Source organism: Bos grunniens, chromosome 14 (assembly GCF_055505025.1).
Source record: "Bos grunniens cultivar Pamir isolate PY7600 chromosome 14, Bosgru_T2T1.0, whole genome shotgun sequence".
In the NCBI taxonomy this organism is placed as follows: Eukaryota; Metazoa; Chordata; class Mammalia; order Artiodactyla; family Bovidae; genus Bos; species Bos grunniens.
In genome coordinates, this window is record NC_141178.1 from 73669859 (window position 1) to 73693255 (window position 23397).

A 23397-nucleotide genomic window follows, 5' to 3' on the forward strand; every position below is an offset into this window, starting at 1 on the left:
TGACTCGATGGACGTGAGTCTCAGTGAACTCCGGGAGTTGGTGATAGACAGGGAGCCCTGGCGTGCTGCGATTCATGGGGTCGCAAAGAGTTGGACACAACTGAGTGACTGATCTGATCTGATGGCTTCATGGATAGTCATACATTTGGTATTTCTTAATCAGTTTGTACCAGCAAATAACAAATTACTCCCAATGAGATCTTAGACTGAAAGTTTACTCTTGAAACATCCAGTTTTGTTGAGTCAAAAACACTTTAGCTCTTATGGATCACATATCCCAGTCTTCACGCACCCTCTGCAGCACGCGTGTAGATGCTGTAAGTCAGCCCGCACATTCTCCGTTCTGGAATTTGAGGAAATCATCCCTCTCTTTCATCACAAGATTCTCTTAATTAACTCTTTCCCCAAAATCTTGTTCTAAGGAACACAGGAATGAAGGAATGCTTCTTTACAAAATGGTTTGTGGACCAATCAATTTAGGAAAAGTGGATCCACTGTTTGTTTACTGCCATCCATTCTTACTACTCTCCTCCAGAGAAAGGGTTTTGTCTCTTTTTCGAATCTCTTTGTCTGGAGTGTGTATGCCAGAAGCTGGCACTAAAGTAATCACTCAGTACTGGTGTGCTGAATGAAAAAATTCTTACATCCTCCTATTGGAGTCTCACAGTACACATTACTGAAATAAAGGTACTGATAAGTTCTGCAGAAATCAGGCTTTTAAATTCTGCATTTTCCGAACTTTTATAACCATGAAACAGGTTTTGCTCGGATCTCCTCTACATGGTTCGTGGAGGACCACTTTGGAAATAAGACTCTAAAGTTCTTCCCTGGTTTTGTTTGCAACTCTTACTTAGTGGATCTGTTTCTGATTCTGAATAGAATTTATTTGCTCGCCTCCACTTCTCTTCCACAGGCTAATGGCGTCAGCTTTCCCAATCACTTCACAGGTGACGCGGTTTCCACGCAGGGCACGACAGTGCTCTCCACTTTGTCCATACCTTGAGTATACTACTGCACAGAATCAGACTGAATGCAAACATCAGACTCTGTGTTGGAGCCTAGGCAACTAACACAGTATGACCCGGTAAACAATTACTCTGTCTACTACATTTTACGCACTTGAATGTGTGGCAGCTAGGTAGAATGTCCTACTGCTTCTTTAAAACCCAATTCAGACATCATTTTCTGCAAGAAGCCTATTATGAGTCTGCATGTATTCTTAGCACAGCAGTTACTGTGATGTATTGTTACCGCTTCATTGTGGGTTTGCCTGTTCCTCTAGGCTCTGATCTGGATGGCCAGGCACTGTGTTTCACCCGTAACTAAACCTTCAGCATCTGGCATATTTGATAAATTCTTAATAAGCACTTTTGGAATGAATGAATGCATGCATGAATGAAAACTTGAATGGCTGTGTCAGACTATTCTTAGGGCACTGTTTTCAATCTCTTGCTACCAAAAGTCTGGTGATGCTTTTCCTGTCTTCCCCCAAACGGACTCCAAATTTAGACTTTGTTTACCAAATTGCATTTATTAAATAAGAAGTAGTTTGTTTTCCTACTATTCAATTAAATGCCTAGTTTTTGATCAGCCTAGGATAACAGGCATTGCCACAACAGCTTAAGAGAATTCCAGCCAAGAGCAAGAACCTTGAAAGGCAGCTTTATGATGCTTCTCAGCATGGGGTTTTAATCAGGTGTTTGGAATCTAGAACATGAGGTCACAGATGGGAAAGCACTAACCTACAGTCCTTCCTGGGACCAATGCCTGGATAAACATCAGCTTGAGTGTTTCCCATGAACCAGAATAAAGCAAAGGTTAAAGTCATCAGTGAAAGGGTGTCATCTTTTAGCCCCGCTGGAGATGGAGTCTTGAGATTAAGTGATAGGTAGCTGTGACTGAAATCCTGCACTGTAGGCCAGCTTGCTATTGATTGGGAAAGACCCAGAGAAGATGCCCAGCCCAGCAGGCTCAGAGTCTCACAGGGATCTCTGTCTCTTATGCGGAGATGGCTTATCCTCTCCCCAGACTCTGGCTGTTTCCAGCCTCAGGCTGGAGGCTGCACTCTGAAGCTTCCTCAGCTGCTCCAGAGCTTCCTCCCATCACCCCTATGGCAGCACCTCCCTGAGCCTCACCTGGAGGCCTCTGTGGCTCCACTTCAGACTTGTCGCCTGCAGGGTTTGGATTGTGGAAACGGCAGAAATTGTACGTTTTAGTCCCTAACCCATTTTCTGTGTCCTGCAACTCTAGGCCAATGCGAGAAGAAATTGCCAGGAACAAACACTAAGCCTGAATAAGGGCTCCCCGGTGTACACATTAGAGCTCTTTTTTATTCTGTGCTATGCTCAGTCGTGCCCTACTCTTTGTGACCACATGGATTGTAGCCTTCCAGGTTCCCCTGTCCATGGGAGTTCCCAGGCAAGAATGTTGGAGCAGGTTGCCATTTCCAAATCAGAAGATCTTCCTGACCCAGGGATTGAAACAAGTCTCCTGTATCTCCTGCATTGGCAGGCAGATTCTTTTCCACTGAGCCACCAGGAAAGCTCATTTTTTCCTTCTACTTTTATTAACCACCCCCAACCAGCCCCCAGAAGAGAAGACTTCTCCTTTTTTAAAAGTTATTTTTGTGTTCTTTTTGTGAAAGCTCACTAGGGAAAGCTTTGAGGTGATCTAGTCCAAAATTCAGAGAAGGCAATGGCACCCCACTCCAGTACTCTTGCCTGGAAAATCCCATGGACGGAAGAGCCTGGTAGGCTGCAGTCCATGGGGTCGCTAAGAGTCAGACACGACTGAGCGACTTCACTTTCACTTTCATGCCTTGGAGAAGGAAATGGCAACCCACTCCAGTGTTCTTGCCTGGAGAATCCCAGGGATGACGGAGCCTGGTGGGCTGCCGTCTATGGGATCGCACAGAGTTGGACACGACTGAAGCGACTTAGCAGCAGTCCAAAATTATTTGCTCCAGGAAGAATGCTTGTTGCATTTGAAAGTGGAACAATTATTGTTTTTCCCCCTCAAATCCAGGGATGGGGAGCAGAGATTTCTTTGGGTATGCAGGTCATGTTTTTCTGCTAAGAAGGTTCTAGTGAAGTGAGTGAAGTTGCTCAGTCGTGTCCAACTCTTTGCGACCCCGTGGACTGTGGCCTACCAGGCTCCTCTGTCCATGGGATTCTCCAGGCAGGAGTCCTGGAGTGGGTTGCCATTCTAGGCGGTATTTATTTGGGAAAACACTGAGCTGGGGGTCCCAGGGAAAATATCCACATGGGGCTTTCCAGAACCTGCCATGTAACAATTTTTCCTTTTGAAAAAAATAGAGGTGCTAGTGAATTAGACCATTCTTTATAAGCAAGGGGTGTTAGCCAAGATTGCCACAATTTTCCCTGTCTGTACTGAGAAGAAAACGAAATGTCACATTCAAATGATGTACCTGATGCTTTTTCTAAAATTAGGGATATTGCTTACTTTCTCTCTCTTTAAGATATTTATACCGTCATCACCTATCTCCCAAACAAATCAAAAGAATGTTTAATGAGATCTTACTGTGGGAGGAGGTTTACAGAATACAACTACAGGAAGAGTTCAAGGGATTTTCATAATAGGCTCATAGCTTCTGCACCAGGAAACGAAATAACAAGCATCAGAATGTCCACTCTGTTGGCTGAAATAATAGTCCGGACATTTCTAGCCAGCCTGCTCCAGGATTCCAGCACCCCTCTGTAGCCTGGTTCCCCATTCTCAATTGTCAGCAAACAATGTCAGTCTGGGGCCTGAGCTATTTGAGCCTTCACTGCTTCCCATTTGGAGCAGAATCGGAAGTGTGCAAATATTGGCTGCATGCTGCACTGGATAGGGAATAAAAAATGTATAAGCTCCTTTGTCACTTTGTGGTCTGAAATTTCAAACTGTTTATGATTAAGAGAACAAAACAATAACCAGGAAGGTATCCCAAATTCTGGCAGATTCCACAATAAACATTTACTAATTTGCTGCTGATTTGAACCCCACAAACTCACTCTTTAACTTTTGACTAACATCGATAAGGCAGATCATCAAAACAGTTTACTTATTTGGGGGTTTAGGTCCCAGGTGTGCTAGGTTCCTTTCCCAGGGTCCTCTGTCTGACATTTAATGCCTCATTCTTTGTTTCAGTTCATCCAACTAGTGGCTCCTGGCTTTGGACACAGACGGTTGCCTGTGTCTGTGTTGGTTGCCTTTGGACTGGGTGCGTGCTACATTGCTTCAGTCCTGTCCTACTCTGTGCGACTTCGTGGACTGTAGCCTGCTAGGCTCCTCTGTCCATGGGATTCTCCAGGAAAGAATACCGGAGTGGGTGGCCATGCCCTCCTCCAAGAGATCTTCCCGACACAGGGATCGAAACCGTGTCTCTTGCGTCTCCTGCATTGGCAGGAGGGTTCTTTACCACTAGTGCCACCTAGGAAGCCCCTCCGTTTAGCTGCTGCTGCTGCTAAGTCGCTTCATATGTGTCCGACTCTGTGCAATCCCAGAGACAGCAGCCCACCAGGCTCCCCCGTCCCTGGGATTCTCCAGGCAAGAACACTGGAGTGTGTTGCCATCTCCTTCTCCAATGCATGGAAGTGAAAAGTGAAAGTGAAGTCGCTCAGTCGTGTCTGACTCCTAACGACCCCATGGACTACAGCCTACCAGGCTCCTCCATCCATGGGATTTGCCCTTTAGCTGAGGGGTAGGCAAATGGTCATTTGTGGCTGAATTTTTGGGCTGACCACAATTACAGGTAACTGGGCAGAGCTCTCGAAACAAGGTTACCCAGAGCCCACAGAGGGAAGATCCAGCATTCAAGATTTTGTCCCGAAGCTCTGATCCAAGGACCTCAGAGCCAGATTAACCCAGGACAAGTGGTGCCTGACACTGATTCTGTCCGGCCAGGAGCTTGTCTGGCTCTGTTTGACTCATCTGCTAACTAATTCGGGATCCCTTAAGTCTTATTTCATCCTCTGAATTTCTCAGAAAGATGCTCATCTCACTTTGGGAATAGGATTGTACTCTTGTCATTACACACTTGAGCCATTTTTAATCAAAAATAGTTGCTAAACTGCTGCAGAATTGGCTGAAGCAGAACTTGGCATGCCCATTTAGATGTGGCCACTTTGAAGTTAGATGATTTGGGGGCAAGCTGCCAGTTGAATTATTAGCTTTTAAAATATCACATCCACAGTAATGGGTGGAAGAGATGTGCAAACCCCAGCTTGGACCTCATCTCAGGACTGGGTGGAGTGGGTGAGCGGGATGGTGTGGACTTAGGGAGGGAGGCAGGATTTCCGTCTGGATATGGCTCATGAGCTGGGGCGAGAGAAACCGACACACTGATGGCTTGTTTATCAAGCCACAGGATAGGTGTGAATCAAAGTAGTCACAGCACTGAAATGACTGGGCCAAAATGTAATTGACTGTGGCTGGAGAGGTGGCCACCAGCCCACTGACCAAGTGACCCTTTGTTCTGGCAATGGATTGGGTTGGCGATCAGATAATTTCAGCTCAGGTAATGAATAAATGAACATCTATCAGGACCGAAGTTATTCAGATTTCTTGTGAACATCAGTGATGTAGGTTTTTCAGAAATGTTAATGCCATGGGAAAAATTAGTGTGTGTGTGTTATATCTATGTCTTTGTTTACTTAACAGAAATTTGCAGAAAATTTAAATATAAGAATTACCTAACTTTTTATCTTTTTAAAAAGGTTCTGAAGTAACTCTTTTCAATGAGGAATATGACCTAACTAGTACATCAAGTTGTTCAGTCTGTCTGATTCTTTGAGACCCCGTGGACTGCAGCACGCCAGGCTCCCCTGTCCTTCAGTATTTCCTGGAATTTGTTCAGATTCATGTCCACTGAGTTGGTGATGCTATCTAACCATTACATTCTATCAAGAGTTGCTGATAAATTGCTCATATTTGGTGCTATAAGTCTATGGGTCTTATTATACAATTTGCTGATTAAGTTTAATGACTGATACTTTCCTGGATTCAGCTTCCAAGGAGCTCACATTACTGACCTGCAAGAATCCAGCCTCTAAACTTTTCAACAGAGATGGGGTGACAGGCTGGGACCTGGGACCCTCGGCTGCAGTGCTGCAATGCTTGCACCTGAACGCACCTCTCCATGAACCGCAAAACAGGAAGAAACTGGAAGGGACTAAAAGTAACTGTGTGCATGTGCAGTTGGGGCAAATTCTGAACAAAAGATACAAAAAAAACAAAAAAGCCCAACTGCCACTTCTGAAGAGCCAGGAGCAAAAACAGGGAGTTGGTAGCAAAAGCAGGGTACTGTGCATGCCCCCTGCACACAACACCACCTAAAGGGTGGACAAACGACCCAAGCCACCCTTCTGGCCAGACCCCTGGATACATCCCTACCCTCATCCCGTATAAGGAACGAGCTCACCCCCACTTTGGGGAATGAGCAAGCAAGGGAACCTGCTACTTGTTCTCACTCCCTCCTGCTATAGCCGGGGCCCCAGTAAAGCCTTGCCTGAATTTCGTGTCTGGCCTTTGATCAATCTCTATATAGAGGAGGCCAAGAACCCTGGGGGGGTAACAATAGCAGGACAAAACTGGGAAAAGAAGAGGCTGCTCCCTGGCTTCTACATCCTCTTATCCTAACTTTTCTGCCACACACTTTATTAGATTGATCCAATTAATTTAGCTCTTCTTGGCTATCATTATTCCTAATGTTTGTTTCTGAGTTTATCACTTAAGAACAGTCCTGTGTCTAAGTACTCTCAAGATATGGACACCTGAGTGGGTACTACCATGTATGATGAATATGGAGCTCTTAACTGTGGAAAATTCTGAAAGAGATGGGCATACCAGAACACCTGATCTGCCTCTTGAGAAATCTGTATGCAAGTCAGGAAGCAACAGTTAGAACTGGACATGGAACAACAGACTGGTTCCAAATAGGAAAAGGAGTTCGTCAAGGCTGTGTATTGTCACCCTGTTTATTTAACTTATATGCAGAGTACATCATGAGAAACGCTGGACTGGAAGAAACACCAACTGGAATCAAGATTGCCGGGAGAAATATCAATAACCTCAGATATGCAGATGACACCCACCCTTATGGCAGACAGTGAAGAGGAACTCAAAAGCCTCTTGATGAAAGTGAAAGTGGAGAGTGAGAAAGTTGGCTTAAAGCTCAACATTCAGAAAACGAAGATCATGGCATCCGGTCCCACCACTTCATGGGAAATAGATGGGGAAACAGTGGAAACAGTGTCAGACTTTATTTTTCTGGGCTCCAAAATCACTACAGATGGTGACTGCAGCCATGAAATTAAAAGACGCTTACTCCTTGGAAGGAAAGTTGTGACCAACCTAGATAGCATATTCAAAAGCAGAGACATTACTTTGCCAACAAAGGTTCGTCTAGTCGGGGCTATGGTTTTTCCTGTGGTCATGTATGGATGTGAGAGTTGGACTGTGAAGAAGGCTGAGCGCCAAAGAATTGACGGTTTTGAACTGTGGTGTTGGAGAAGACTCTTTAGAGTCCCTTGGACTGCAAGGAGATCCAACCAGTCCATTCTGAAGGAGATCAGCCCTGGGATTTCTTTGGAAGGAATGATGCTAAAGCTGAATCTCCAGTACTTTGGCCACCTCATGTGAAGAGTTGACTCATTGGAAAAGACTCTGATGCTGGGAGGGATTGGGGGCAGGAGGAGAAGGGGACGACAGAGGATGAGATGGCTGGATGGCATCACTGACTCGATGGACGTGAGTATGAGTGAACTCCGGGAGTTGGTGATGGACAGGGAGGCCTGGCCTGCTGCGATTCACGGGGTCGCAAAGAGTCAGACATGACTGAGCAACTGATATGATCTGATCTGATCATCTCAAGCTGTGAAAAGATCCTTTAAGGGGCTAAAAATGATACAAAAGTCATGGAGTGGGAAGACACAATGAAGTCTAGTGGTTCATAACCTGGAATTCACAGTAGTAGTTTGAAGATCCTTGAAACATGACGGTCATTCAAAAAATTCCATCAATACCCAAGGAATTAGGACTATAACTCCTTGTAGACTCCAGGTGAAGTGAAAATAAGTACATACACAAATAGTCGAGATGAAGCTGGCCAGGCCAACAGAAATATCCAGGGTCTGTGCTCTGGGCTGGAACTGAATCATCTTATGGTGATTCGTTTCCTTGTGAAGAGCAGTAGCAATGGTGGGTCATGACACACGTGCCAACTCACTTTAAAAAGAGGGAGTGCAAATTCACTCACATCAAATGCAATTTTCTGTGGAAAGAAAAACTCTGATATATATAAATCACACTGGGTCAGAACCATGAAAGGTATTCATGGAGAAAAGATGGGAAAATCTTGACATAACTCAATGAAGAACTTTTACAATGACACATCTCAGCCCAGCAAAACTGGCATCAAGATGAATAAAACTTAAATCCACTGCTATTTTTTCAAATTGAGGAAATAAGTAAAAAAACAAACAGATTTTTGCTTTTTCTTCCTACCTACTTTCACACATTTAACATATCATACAATTATCTTCACATATTTAAAATACTATTGGGACTTCCCTGGCAGTCCCTTGGTGAAGATCCCTGGTCAGGGAAATTAAATTCCACATGCCTCTCCGCATGATCAAAAATAAAAATAAACTACCACTGCGTTCATTGGGTCCAGTTCCTCAGATGTTTAGGGTTCCTGAAACAACTAGTCAATCCCTGGTGAAAGAAGACTCCAATGAGTTTAGCAAAGTTTCAGCCAGCTACTGGCCATGGGGGAGCCACAGGCTGTGTCTTGTGCCAACTTATACACTCCTTTCCAGAGCTGTAATTCCATACGAGCCACAAACTCATCTCTCCCTTTATCTTTTCCACCTTAGTCTATCTCTGGAACTTCAGAGAAAGTGGGGATGTTGCGTCAAAGTTAATGGATCAAAATGCCTACTTAATCCACTCAACGCTCTCTGGATGGCTTCAAATCCATTTGCCTTTCTGAAGAGAGTGAAAAACCAGATCCCTCTAATTCCTGGCTGAACTCAGCTGCTATCTTCAGAGTCGGGACTAAGAGCAGCCTGGGGAGTTTTGTTGTCGGTACAAACCACGTTACCGGAAGAGTACAGATGGACTTCAGGGAAATGTCCAGAACCTATCATCGTGTCTATCCCCAAAGCCTGCAGATGTCCCATCCAATGAACATCAAAGCTTAATCTGATGTAAAAAGTGGTTCAAAAGAAATTACCTATGGAGGAAAATTTGCCTGTGGCTTCCTCTATACCAAGCCTGAACACAGACAATTAGATACTCAGCAGCTTGTCAAAGAAGCTGCTGACTCGGAAAACACAGCTTCCTCTTCAAGGCCACTGCCGCATATTTTGGGCATTTTTAGGGGTAGAAACTTCAGGTCAGGGTTCTCAGAGGGGAAGGAGAAGCATGTGCTTTAGTCCTCAGGAGCTGAAACCCAGGCTGAGATGATGGCCCTGTCTTTTCTCTCCTCCTGGGGTCTTGTTCCCTCATCCTTTGCTTCACTCCTGCTTGTCTGTAGATTTCAACTTAACCTCCCCTCCTTGGGAAGGTCTTCACTGACTACCTGGGATCACTATTCAGTTCTGCTAGAATGAGAACAATGTCCACTGAGCCTGATGACCTGCTAGTAATACCACTGGACTGTAAGCTCCCAGACAGCTTGGACCTCTTTCAGCATCTTCCTGTCCTCAGCACCAGTACAAAGCTTGGCAAATAATAGTTCATTAAGTAGTTGAATAATCAATGGCTGCATGAATGAGGAAACAAATGGACTTCTGGGGGGATTGACTTGCCCAAGTCAAATGCTAAAGTAAAATGAGCTTGAATTAAGAGTGATCTTTGTCTTCTGGCCTTTCATATGCAAAAAGAAGCGCTCGGCCACTTAGTTTGCATACCACCTTTAGAGAGAAAAAGAAGGAAAGAAATCAAACCCTAGTGATCAGTATGTCTTGACAGGAGAATACAATGGTCATGTTGATTATTTTGCTTGAATGGTTATTTTGCCTGAAAAATAGCAAAATGTGATGATGTTTATAATGATGTTTGGTTCCCCCCGCTCTGTTTAATCAAAATGCAATTATCCAGAACACTGAGAGAAAGGGCAGACTTCATCCCCTAGTTAGATGAAATTTCATCTCAATAATTTTTTTTTTTGCTTTAACTCTTGGTTCTGATTTGGTATTAACATTTTAAGACAGTTTATTAGATGACAGTTACGCTAAACTGTTATACCAGGAAAACTGTAAACAAGGGGTATTCCCATTACTTCCCATCATTGCAAATAATTCCTAGTGAATTATTTGTTCTCTGGGCTTTGAGTGTTCTGAAGTGTCGGTAACTCACCAGTATAGCCACAGACTTCCAACGTGTGTCTGAGGCTGACAAACTGAAGGGGCAGTGTTGGAGCTGAGAGAAAAGTCATGGGACCATCTGGTCCAGTTCTGCCTTTGCACAGATGAGAACCCTGAGGCCTGGAAGGGAGACGTGGTGGCCCAGGCCTTGCAATAGTATGCGGAGAATCAGGGCCAGGACTCCATTCTCTTGAGTTTCTGTTCCAGCCGTTCCCACTATGAAGGGGCAAATTTGAGGTCCTGCAGAAATTTGCCCCAAGACTAGGAGACACACAGGGCTAACCGGCTTACTATGAGAAAACGGGCCCTCAACATCAAGTCCACATGGCTTTGATCAGCAAGGCAATCAGATGAGAGTTTTTTTTTTCTTCAATGGCTACAGAAAACAGGATCTAAGAGAAGTCCCAGCTGGGACTGATAAAAACATAATAACATAAATATGCTCTTATATCCTGCTTTCAACCATGGCTAGCCTCACTCCCTACACATTTCTGGAGTCAAGGTTCTCTAGGCTAAGTGTAACTAAATCAAATGGTTCCTTTCTTGTTTTATTACTGCATAGACATGAGAGGCTTTCCTGCTTAACCCTTTCCATGCCAACAATGATCACATCAGGACTTTCAGGGAGTGAGATGTTAGGGGTATTGCTAACACTACCTGGAGGAAAAGCTGGTCCTTTTCTGGAGTTTTCACAGAAAATTTCTAAATATGCCTGCCGAGAAAGTGAGTCATCTTCAGAGGGTGAAGACACATACACGTGCACACACACACACACACGACCTTTTAAGACTGACTGACCAGGAAACAAGGTAGACGGTAGAAACCTGGTATCCATCTTCAGGACACAGAGAGGAGGCAATGCAGCCTGATTCAAAGCATGAAGGTTTCAGAATCAGATATGACCGGGTTCTGGTTTTACTTCTGTTGTTCACTCACTATATGCCCTTCAGGGAATGAACTTATCTCTCACATCACAATTTTGTCACTTGTAAAGCAGGCACATCAAACTGACCCAGTAAGACTGATGTGGGAATGAAACGCAAAGACTTTGAGCAACACTCCCCACGTGGTACCCGGCCCCAGACTCTCCACTTCTATGAGTGTCAGTGACGCCATGGGTGTTTATCTATGTTCCTGGTAAGGAAATGCATTTAATGTCTGTCTTGTTGTGTGGAGCACAAGCATACCTCATTTTAGTGCACTTCATTTTATTGCACTTTGTAGATATTGTGGTTTTTACAAATTGAAGGTTTGTGGAACCCTGCCTCAGGCAAGTCTATGGGTGCCATGTTTTTAAAACCGCATTTGCTCACTTGGTGTCTTTCTGTCACATTTTGGTGATTCTCACAATATTTCACACTACTGCATTATATCTGCTGTGATCCGTGATCAGTGATCTGTGCTGTGACTACCATGATTCACTGAAAGCTCAAGTGATGGTTATCTTTTTTGGCAAAAACATGTTTTTTAATTAAGGTATGTACATTTTTTAAGACATAATGTTATCACACGTTTAATAGATGACTGTATACTGTTACTATAACCTGTATGCACTGGGAAACCAAAACATTGGTGTGACCTGTTTTATTGTGACATTTGCTTTATGATGGTGGTTTGGAAGCAGATCTAAAATAATTTCATTTGTGTTTTCAATCTTCACAGTACACATATGAACTTCATGAATAATGACCAAAGTCAGTCTCCTGTACAGAAACAACTAATATATATAACAGAAGTACCAAATCTGTACTCTCCCCACCAGTGATTCTTTTAAAAGGTCTAGAGGAGTAATGGAAAAATGCCTAGGTTCTGATGTCATGATCAATGTGAAAAGGAGGGATGGGACAATGGTGATGATTTCTCAATAAACGGGGGAGAGAACCCAGGCTTTAAAAGGGGGTTTGCTTCTAAAAGAATAGCTCCACCTCTCTTGGCATATCACCTGTCATAAAAATCAAGTTGTATGGCTGGTGCACTTTGCTGTACAGCAGAAGCTCACACTGACATAGTAGTGTAAAGCCACTATACTCCAATAAAACACACACACACAAAATCAAGTTAAAATGATTCATATCCTCACACAATGCACTTTATAGAGACATAAAAGCTTCAACCTTTGATATCCTCTTATAAATCACAAGTAAAAATGCTGTTTGTCTAATGAGTCCATGCTTGCTCCCTACAATCCATTCTCCACAGGCAGTTGGAATGATCTTTTAAACATATAAATCAAATCATGTCACTGGCCAGCTTAAAATAGTTCTATCACTTCCCTAGAATAAGATCCAAAGTCAACCAGGTTTTCAAGCTCAGCCTCTGTCTCCTTTAACTTCATCTTGTGTTCCTTCCTTCCCCACTCACTATGCTCTAGTCACTTGGGCCTTTTTGCTCTTCTAACACACCAAACTTTTTTCCCCACCCAGGGTCTTTGCACAAGCTGTTCCTACTATACATAATGTCCTTTTCCAGGTCATTCAAATGCAGGGTTCTTTCAACACCTCATGTAAAATTTTCAGAGATCTCTTGACGTAGTAAGTCTGCAGTAAATTCTATTTGATCCTTAGTCATGTATCCATCTATATTTACTTCTCAGTACTTTTGTGTTTTGACTAATTGTCTGCATTCTCTACTCCCTTAAAATAAGCTCATGAAAGATAGGGGCCAAGTCTGTCTTCTCCTTACAGGATCCTCACCGTCTCAAAGACAAAGACTGTTCAGCAATTGAATGAACCAGAGCTCAAGCTTACAAACAGATTTTAGTTATAGCATGGGGAAAATATGATCTTCAGAATAAGGACCCTTTTCTTACGTCTTCATTTTCATCTCAAATTTTGTCTCTGTTCTGAGAAATTCAATGACCATGTTGATGACTCACTCAACAGCCTAGCCTTGAAATTTCTTGGATATCCTCCTTGAGGTCAAAATGTTCACACTTGTGGTGTACTTCAGCTATCTACTTCTACTTTTGTAATCTTACATTTCAATAGTCCATGTATAATCATAAGCTTCTTGCCTTCTAAGTTTTCTTAATTTCATTTCACTCAGAGGCTCAGAGCATAGGAAACCTCACAGGTATCTGAGCCAGGGTTCAGGGAGCCAGGACACCAAATCAGTGGGCAAAACATCTGCCCATGTCAAGAGTAAAGGATAAAAAGCATAAGTGTTTAGGGTGTCCAAGAGTGGGCTGAAACAATTTTAGCCCAATGGGGCACAGATATAGGGGCTGGGAAGATGCACAACATCTAAACCAAGAGATTATCTTCAGGCATAGATTGGGACTGAAGACTCACATAGAGGCCAGAAATAATTCTAAGTGACTTCCCTTGCTCCTGCAAACTACTAATGGACTCCTGAAATGGGTAGTGGAGAGGGGACTGGGGTGGAGTTGGGGTTATTGGAAATCCAGAGCTCTCTCATATCAACTTGGACAATCTGGCTTCTGACTTCACCACTGCATCAAGTCTGCCTCTTGCCAATGTTGTTTTCCAATCCAATTCAAATTGGCAATTTTCAGTCGTCCTTTAACTGGGCCTTTTGGCTACACTGGACACTGTTGATCACCTCGTCCTTCTCACAATGCTCTGCTCTGTCGGCTTCCATGATACCTCATCGCCTAATCTCCTCTGGTCACTTTGCTTCCTATCTGTCTCTGTCATGGGATCCTGACTCTCCTTTACCTCCTGCATGTCTGTCTTACACTTTCTTACTGTTTTATTGTGCATATTCCTTAGCATGATCTCTTTCACTCTCATGGTTTCATCTATCTCAAATGTTACCAGACTCACATCCCTTGTGTAATCCTTTTATGCTTAAGCTCCAGAAGTGTGTGTTCAACAGCCTTTGGATATCTCCCCTTGGACCTCTCCCAGGCTTTTAGTGTTTCCTTCCATTCCAGTATTGCTTATTTTGGTGGGCAGGTCTACCATCCATCCTGTCAGATCTAAGCAAAAAACCAGGAAGTTAAACTTGATTGGGTCTTCTCCTTTTCTACCCACATTTATTCATTTAATCAGTTTAATTCATTCAATTAGCAAACTGTAAACAAGCCTTGTTATTCGCCAGGTATTGTTCTGATTGTGGACTCAACAGTGACAAGGGAAACAGACACAATCCCTGTCTTCCCAAACCATATAAACTACTGGCTGACTTCATCTGTAAAGTGTTTCTTTCCTCTGTCCCTCCTTCTCTATTATTCTAGCAGTAGTTGGCATGAAACAGATGCTCAATTAATCTTTATTGAATGAATGAATACATGAGAATGTAACTATCCAAACATCTGCTATCCATATAGCACCGATTACAGCATGGCATACCACTGTCATTAAAAATACGTCAAAGAATACTTTATGAATCAATAGAAGCTAAAACATCTGGCCAACTTAGCTAGAAAACCCCGAACAAAGCATTAGTATGTTTTGTCTGTGTTAAGCTAACACTTAGATGGTCTGGGCTTTCTGTAGTACTAACTGGGTGATTTGGCAGAGCACAGGCTCAGCCAGACCAGTCTTGATCTCTTCCAGGCACACTCTATGTCCCTGCACTGCACATATGGCTCACTGACTTCCAGAGCTAAGCACAAGTGCATCTGTGACCATTTTAATTGACTTAATCATTTCCAAAATGTTATTAGTACCACTTGGTTATCAGCATATCAGCTCTTAAGTCTTAAGACATCAAAACAAACTGAGATTACTCATCCTGAAGATGGTAAATACAGGCAAAACTCAGGCATCTTAAGAAATATATGGTATGGTTAAACACCAAAAATAATAATCTTTGACTAATAATGACATCTTTATGATATCAGTTAAGATCATTAGGAAATTAGCAGAGAAATATTTCTAGTATTCCTATATAATTCTACCAGGTCAGTCAATCATGAATTAAAACCAAGTATCTCTGCCTCTCTTCTGGGTTCTCAATTCTTAGTAGTAAGGATAGGCACACTGAGACTAAAACAATTATTAACAGAAATTATCCCCATTTCCACAATCAGCTTAAATGGATGGAGTTTTTCAAAAGGAAAGACCAAAAATAAAAGGAAAAACATAAAAGCAAGAGAGACAACTTTATGCACAGTTACTGAGGTGCTCAGGGTGAGGTGTGCATCTTTTTAAAAATAACCAGCATTCAGGCTCAAGTTAACAATAGACAGAGGAAACAGATGGTACTTTCAGCGGGGCATGCACCAACTCCAGGAAGTATTTAAGACTGTAATTTTCTATAATAGCAAATTGTACCATGCGCACCAATTCAGGGATGGAAAGAGGTAGGTATTGAAATCAGTGACGACTTGTGTGGGCATAATAATTTGCGAGGAAAGTAAACACTCACAAAAGAACACTGAAGACCTAAGGGTCGACTCTTGCCATGCATGCAGACACGGTTGAACCTGCATCTTTGCCCAGTGGAATGAGTTCCATGCATTGATCTACAGCTCCTTTACACAGAGCTGGAAGGAAACAGAGGTCACCCTGGCCTCAGAGCACCCTGTCGATCTTTCAAATGCAGAAGAAAGAGGCAAGACTTTCAGCATTTTAACCTTTTCTATTTCACATGCCTTTAAGTAGACAGATTTTTCTTAGTGACAAGTCAGTGAGAAATGTTCAGTTCTGGGGATTAAAACAATTAACTTCTATATGTCTTCACAAAGCTCCAGATACTATCAATTTGGTCTGTTTACTTCATAGCAGTTTCAGCTTTTCCTTGGCTCAGGAGCATGTCAGAAGCTGTTTACAAGTATTATATATGGACATTTTTGGGTAAGTTTCTTTAAAAAAGTGCAATGAATTCACATAACTTACATAAGGTCAACTATGTGTGCCTGCCCTAAATAATGAAAGGGAAAACCCACGTCAGAGCAGGTGATTTTGCCCATGCTCTGACCAAGCACTCGGGCCATGGAGCGTCCCTGAAGCCACTTCGGTTCTCCTTTGGTCAACTTCAGTTCTCTGGTGCTTCTCAGAGTAAGAGCACCTCACTGGGTTTAGTGTGAGTCTAGTATTGAAGATATAGTTAAAAAATAATTAGATTCTTTGATCATTTACACTTTATGTACTGAGCCCTATGTCTTATGCGTGCACTGCTCAGTCGCTTCAGTCATGTCTGACTCTTTGTGACCCTATGGACTATAGCCCTCCAGGTTCCTCTGTCCGTGGGATTCTCCAGACAAGAATACTGGAGCAGATTGCCATGCCCTCCTCCAGGGGATCTTCCTGAACCAGGGATCAAACCTGTGTCTCCTGCGTTGCAGGTGGATTCCTGCGTTGCAGGTGGATTCTTTACCATCTGAGCCACCAGGGGTGCCCATCCTATGTTTCATAGAAGATGCAAATCCACGCTACATAAAAATAGCATCATATTGATGGCTTTGAAATCACTTGCTACTCTTGAATGACCTCACCTTTACCTCACTTGCAGCTATTATATTTCCCAATCAACAGTGACCTTCTGACTCTAAATTTCAGAGGGTACCTCAGTTCTCTGAGCCAGCCAACTAACTGAAAAAAAAAAAAAAGACATTCTTATGGATTTGACCTTCCTCTTCCATTGCTAGTTTCATAACATGACGTTTATCTTCTCCAACATGAGGAATTAATTTTGGTAAACTGATAATTCAGCTTCACATGATATTTATTTTTAACTAGGTCAAAAAAAAAAAAAGTGGGTGTTGAGAACCCTCTGGTATTCCTGACATTTCCTGAAATTGACTGCATAAGTTAATTCCATCCTGAGGATACATGTTTGATCGTTTACGATTAAGATGCTCAATGAAGAAAAGGTTAAAGATGAATCGGTTTTCCCTGAGGCATCTGGGTTGGAGGTGCACATGCATTCACAGCAAACCAGAAGAAGAAAGCCAGGACTTACGTTCTGTTTCCCCACTATGTTATCGAAGGGCAGTTCAGGGCTCCAAGATCCCTCTGTGAACGTCGCCCCGCTGTTTCTCCTGTCTGAGGAGCTCACAGACTCCTTGACGATGTCTTCGGGCAAAGACAGCAGACTCTCCTCAGGCTGCTTAATTAAATAGGTCTCTATATTATGCTTCCTCAAGAATTCATTCCTCTCTTTACCGTGACCCTCTTCCACATTATAGTCACCGTTGAGGCAGTCCAGCGTGGCTTTGGAAATGTGAATCCGCCTGTGTGAACAAAGCATAGGTTGTCATACACCTGATGTGGCTTGCAAAGGCCATCTTTGTTTTTGGTTCTTGTGCAAACCCGACACCAGGGCTGTGCGTGAGTGCTGGGAGGACATGTCCTCAAGGACTGTATCTTTTCCTCTGAAAAAAAAGCAAAAAGAATAAAGGAAAACAGAAATATAAGCATAAATCAATGAGCAGAGTATCTATCACCAACTTCACCCCAAGGGACCCTGTAGCCTCTGATAAATTGCAGCCCCATTGAGACACATTTAAGCAACCTCCTTTTTTCCCTCATGACTGTCAGCCTGATCCCAGCAACTTTTAAACACACGTGATTTTTTTTTCAGTTGTGTTGATTATTTTGGAAAAACAAGTTCTATAAATGTTGCTGAATCCAATGGCAATTATTGTCAGATTACCATGCAAATGTATACTTTTCCTATCATTTCAATTTTCACACATTTATGCCTTATTTCTACAATTTATCTATAATCTTCTTAAGAAAAAAGGCAGGTCTTACAAGTCCACAGGGCTACATGGAGGAATACTTTAGGAAAACCACAGTAAGATGTGATTTCCCCTGTAATGTGCATGTGAAAAGCAGAAGAGAACAAAGCTGCGGATATGTGCGGGCTAGGCTCACTCACAAGGTAATAGACTTGTATCAGCCATCACAGTCCAAGATTCTAGTTTCTTTTTTTAGCCAAACAACAGATGACATCAAGTGCCTTAAAGATCAGATGTGAATCTTGGGAATGTCACATGGTAAATCCTTCCGGACAAAAGTATTTCTGTTCTCGTCACTAACTGAATCTGACTGCTTATTGTGCTGCATTGTGGTCTGGGTAGACTCGCTTGTTGCTTACAAGCATGGACACTTTGGCCAGGTTGCTTGCATTGAAGCCCTAGCTCTACCACTTGCTAGCTGAAAGATCTTGGACAAGTTATTTAACATTTCTAGGTGTCTATTTTCTCACCCACAAAAATGGGGAAAATAATAGTACTCATTTCTTAGGGTCATCACAGGTATTATAAGAGTTGATTCATGTAGGTATTATAAGAGTTGATTCATGTAAAGCAGTCAAAACAGTTCGTGGCACACTACACATGCTACAAAAAAAACCACTTGAAGTATTCTTTAGAATGGCACTATTTTATTTCTGTTGTTTATTCCATGCCTCCTCAATGCTTATGGGATACAGTATACGTTCTGAACAAGATCTATAAGGCTTCTATTCTGTGGATCCTGCTTCTTCAAGGCTCATTCGCTGACACTCTCTCCAGCTAATCAAGTAATTGGCATATCCTCAAATTCAAGGTGCTATTTCACACCTGCTAAATTCAGAGCAAGCCATTCTCCTTGCCTAGAATGCTCACCCCACGTTTCTGATTCAGCACAAAGTCATTTCTCTCGGCTGACTTCAATGCTCTTGAATATATGAATTAATGAATAATGTAGATACTTAAGACTTTGCTTGGCTTCTGGATTCTAGAAACAATATATCCAAGGAAACAATTTTTTTAAGTGACTTTTTCAAATGCATTTTACTTAGTACTATCTCTGCTTCCCTCTGTCACCCTCCTTGTTTACAGAGAAAATAATTCACTGCAAAGACATGTAAAGAAACTGCCAACAATGTATTTCTGATCATTTAAAGTAGATTCTGCACATTTTCCAGATAAGTATTCTTGTATACAGTCGTTGATGTCAAAGGTAAGGTAAAATACAACCAGGCTTCACTTTATTGTACTTCCCTTTATTTTGCTTCACAGCTATTTCATTTCTTTTTAAATACAAATTGAAGGTCTGTGGCAACCTTGCACTGAGCAAGTCTATCAGAGCCATTTTTCCAACGACCTTTACTCACTTTATGTCTGTGTCATGTTTTGGTAATTTTCGAAACATTTCAAACTTGTCCACTATTGTATTTGTTATGATGATCTGTGACCTTTGATGTTATTGTTGCAAAAAGATTACAACTTGCTGAAGGCTCTGGTGGTGGTTGGCATCTTTTTAGCAAGAAACTATTTTTTAATTGAGGTATGTGCATTTTTTTAGACAGACTGCTATTGCATCCTTAATAAACTATGGTATAGTGTTAGCCTAACTTTTATGTGCTGAGAAACCAAAAGCTTCGTGTGATTTGTTTTATTGGGATATTTGCTTTATTGTAGTGGTGCAGAATCCAGTTTGCAGTATCTTCAAGGTATACCCATATTAAAATAAAAGTATGTGAAAGCTGTTTTGAGCTCTCTAGAGAAAGTGCTAATTACAAAATATTTTCATGATACATTTTGTTAATATATAGGAATTCAGCTCAGTAGTGTTGAACTAGGAGAATAAAAGAAGTTGTTCCACCTTCCATGAAATAAAAAGGTGTCCTGGTCTTTCTCAGATCAGTCTCAGAGCTGGGTGCTTGAAAGCTGTCTTTTTCTCGCAGGCAAAATGAAACTCTTGGAAGTGTTTTATAAAGTCCGACGGCTGATTTTCTTTAAAAGTAATCAAGTTTCACACCAACCCCATTTGGTATTGTCTCTGGATTCTAAATTTTATCATTCTGTGGCCAGTGCTAAGGGGGACTAATATTTGCATATCCTAAATCAACAGTATGTTTCCCCTAGTGAAAGACACCCTTCTCATCATTTACTATGATCCTTCTGCTGAAATTCCAATCAATATTTAAATGCTTTGATAGAAATGGAATTTCAGGGGCTCATTTTCATCCTTGCTACTATCTGGAGCTTTGGAGTAAGACATTTGTAGCTGAGGTCTGGTGATTACATTTCCCTGTAAGGAAATAAGTCAGCTCTCAGACAATATTCTCATATATTGGTTAAGTAAATCTGACAGTTTCTGGTAATTTTAAATGGCACAACATAATAATAATAGTCATGATGGTAAATAAGCTCTAACAGGTGGGCAACACTTATTTTGCATAAATGTTATTTTGTACCCAAATGTAGTCTATACGCTTTGTTCCAGGAATCATCTAATTTCCATTCCTTTCAACAACTGGAGGTGATAAAGCGTTTCCCCCCCTCATTTTGCTGACAGTGAAACTGGCTCAGAGGCAATGAGTAAGTAACTAGACCAAAGTCCTATGAATGGGAGAGGATAGTGCTGGATGGGGATTACAGCTTTCACCTTCAGAGTCCTTCCAAGACCCACAGCTACATCACATAGTCATTACTACAACCATAACCACAATTACTTCCCGAGCAAAGAACTTCATATACATTGCTTCACTTAACTAAAAGTTGAGAGCAGCAGCAGCAGCATCACCTGGGAGTTTGTTAGAGAGGCACATTCTTTGTTCCCATCCCAGACATGTTGATCAGAAACTCTGAGGATGGGCCCAGCTACTGGTGGTTTAACAAATTATGTATGGATTTTGCATGATTCCAGGGAACAGACCGTCAACCATTATGCCATGGTGTGGCATGCCTCCTTCCCTTCTTCCTACGCTCCATGCATCATACTCGGCACTGCACACACAATGAGGGCCTGGAGAGTCATAATAGAGGACAATCTTGAGCAAACGGGACTGATAAACTAACAGTGGGAGACAGTGATGGGTAGGGAGACCCTTCATAGCTGTATTTATGTGACATATTTCATTTCTTTGAGCCTCAGTGTCCCCATTAAAACAAGGAAGCTACTATTTACTATATGGAGAGATCAAACGACATGATGTATTCATGGTATTTAGCAGATTGTCTAGTGCATAAAAGATACTTGACCGGGGTTTAGAATGGGGGGCTATCTCTCTCACTGAAAGGAAAAGTAAGCTGAGTTGTATCCTACAAAAGAGGGGAGGGGAATAACAGACATTAAAATAGCAGAAAAAGCCAAACAATGTCAAATCATGGAAAGTTCAGAGACATGTCTGCGTTTTCAAAGGAAGGTTAAGGTCATACAGAAGGTCAGTTAAGTCTTAACCCTGGCTGCCCATGAGGATTGCTTTAAGAACTTAGATGAGATTTTGCACAGATTCTGCCTGACATGGACTGGTATGAGGTCAAGACACCAGGATTTTTAAAGTGCTCCTGTGCCGTTTCCAATGAGAAGTCAAATCCGAAAGCCAGTGCTTTACAGGACTGAGTCCAGAACACCCGAGTGTCCTCACTGCCTCTGACAAATGTCACTAAACTTTTGGAGCTAATATCTGCATGATGTTTTAAAGTTCTGTATCCCCCCAAATAATTGTTTCTTGAATGTATATACTTCTGAATTCTGCATATGAGAAACCCACTGTCACAAAGCGAGCCAATGCTACGTGTTAAGCGAGGAGAGGGCTTTGCTTTGGCTTACCCGGGGATTCCTCCAGATTCAAGTTTGTTCGCGATGTCCACATCCCAAGACCAGACATCAAACTGCCACTTCCGAAGACCCAACACGCCGCACAGCACCGAGCCCGAGTGGATTCCAATCCGCATGTCAACATCGTGCTTTGTCCTTGATCGCACATACCTGACGACATAAGGGAATGAAGAGACAGATGTCAAAGGCCAGAGTGGGCATCTTGGCCCTGGTGGCAATTTGGGTCTTGCTTACTCCATAAGTTTAACTCTGGCTCATTCACGTGCCACCTCTTCCATGAAGACTTCTTGGATTTCCTGATAACTGGAAAGATACCCTTTCTTCTCCAAACTCTGCTAATTTTTAATCTGAACTTCTAAGGGTCTTTATCACCTTTCTCCCCAAACCTGGTCATTCTATATAAATTCTTTCTCAGGGAATGACAACCCACTACTGCACAAACCTGCGATAGATTACAGATTCTGCACTTCATTGAACGCTCCATTTCCAACCTAAATATTTTAACTTTTATTCCATTTCCTTCTCTCCATTCCTTATACCAACATTCTAGTTCAGGTCACCATTAAGCTTCAGTCTGGAGTCCCCTTACAGCTCAAGTTCCACATAGCTATCTACAAGACAAAAGTGAGTGTCACTCCATCAGTCCTTGTCTAAAACTCTTTCCTGACCTCCCAACCCCTTAGAGCAGTGGTTTCCAGAGTAGCTTGCTCACATTCCAGGGCTGAGCTGGGTCAGCTGTTGGGATGTATAAAGACAATCACACAACTTCCGTCTATAGCTTTTGTTTTTATCTTTACCAGAATTCAATATATGGATTGACCTTAGGGACCTTACAGGGTCTGTGTCAGACTGTCCTCTGCTTGTAAGCATGGGGGAGGCATCTTGAAAATAGAAGATTTCTTCCATCAAGGGCTGCCTCTGGGTATAGCCATCCCTTCCTCATTTTCAGAGTATTTCCAACCACTTCAGTTTAAGAGTTAAAAGATGTCATTTAGGTAGAAAGAAATTCCAACAGTAGAATATAATACTTTAAAATAGAAGAGCTAGAAAAATCTTCACTGCCATATAGAAATCCAGTGGTTACTTTACTTCAAAATGCTGAAAGGAGTTGTCAAATTTAAATTTGGACTTCCCTGATGGGTATGGTGGATAAGAATCCACCTGCCAATGCAGGGGACATGGGTTTGATCTCTGGTCTGGGAAGATTCCACATGCGGTGGAGCAGCTAAGCCTCAACTATTGAGCCCAAGTTCTGGAGCCCACAGAGCACAATAACTGAAGCCCGCATGCCTAGAGCCAGTGCTCCACGACAAGAGAAGCCCCCGGTGCTTCTCTTTATCACAATGAGAAGCCTGCCCACTGCGACTAAAGAGTAGTCCCCACTTGCATCAACTAGAGAAAGCCTGTGCCCAGCAACAAAGATCTAGTGCAGCCGAAAATAAGTAAATAAATAAATAAAGATGACTTATCTTTACAGCAGCTTATACGATCAACATTGATCATATAGATAAGCAACAAGGATATGTTATATAGCGCATGGAATTATAGCCATTATCCTA

General features: G+C 42.3%; 1 protein-coding gene across 6 annotated transcripts in view; it reads right to left on the minus strand.

Annotated features, from left to right (window-relative positions):
- Positions 1 to 23397, minus strand: part of ADCY8 (adenylate cyclase 8) — a 227919-nt gene that overhangs the window by 90196 nt on the left and 114326 nt on the right. For all 6 annotated transcript variants that reach the window (XR_015140304.1, XR_015140305.1, XM_086335569.1 and 3 more), the window contains exons 6-7: positions 21830 to 21988; positions 17244 to 17514 (exon numbers count right to left, since the gene is read on the minus strand). Coding sequence is in view for 4 of the 6 variants with exons in the window: in XM_086335569.1 (XP_086191695.1) it covers positions 17244 to 17514; positions 21830 to 21988 (430 nt within the window). In the remaining 2 variants the exon portion in view is untranslated. The remainder of the gene's footprint in view (positions 1 to 17243; positions 17515 to 21829; positions 21989 to 23397) is intronic.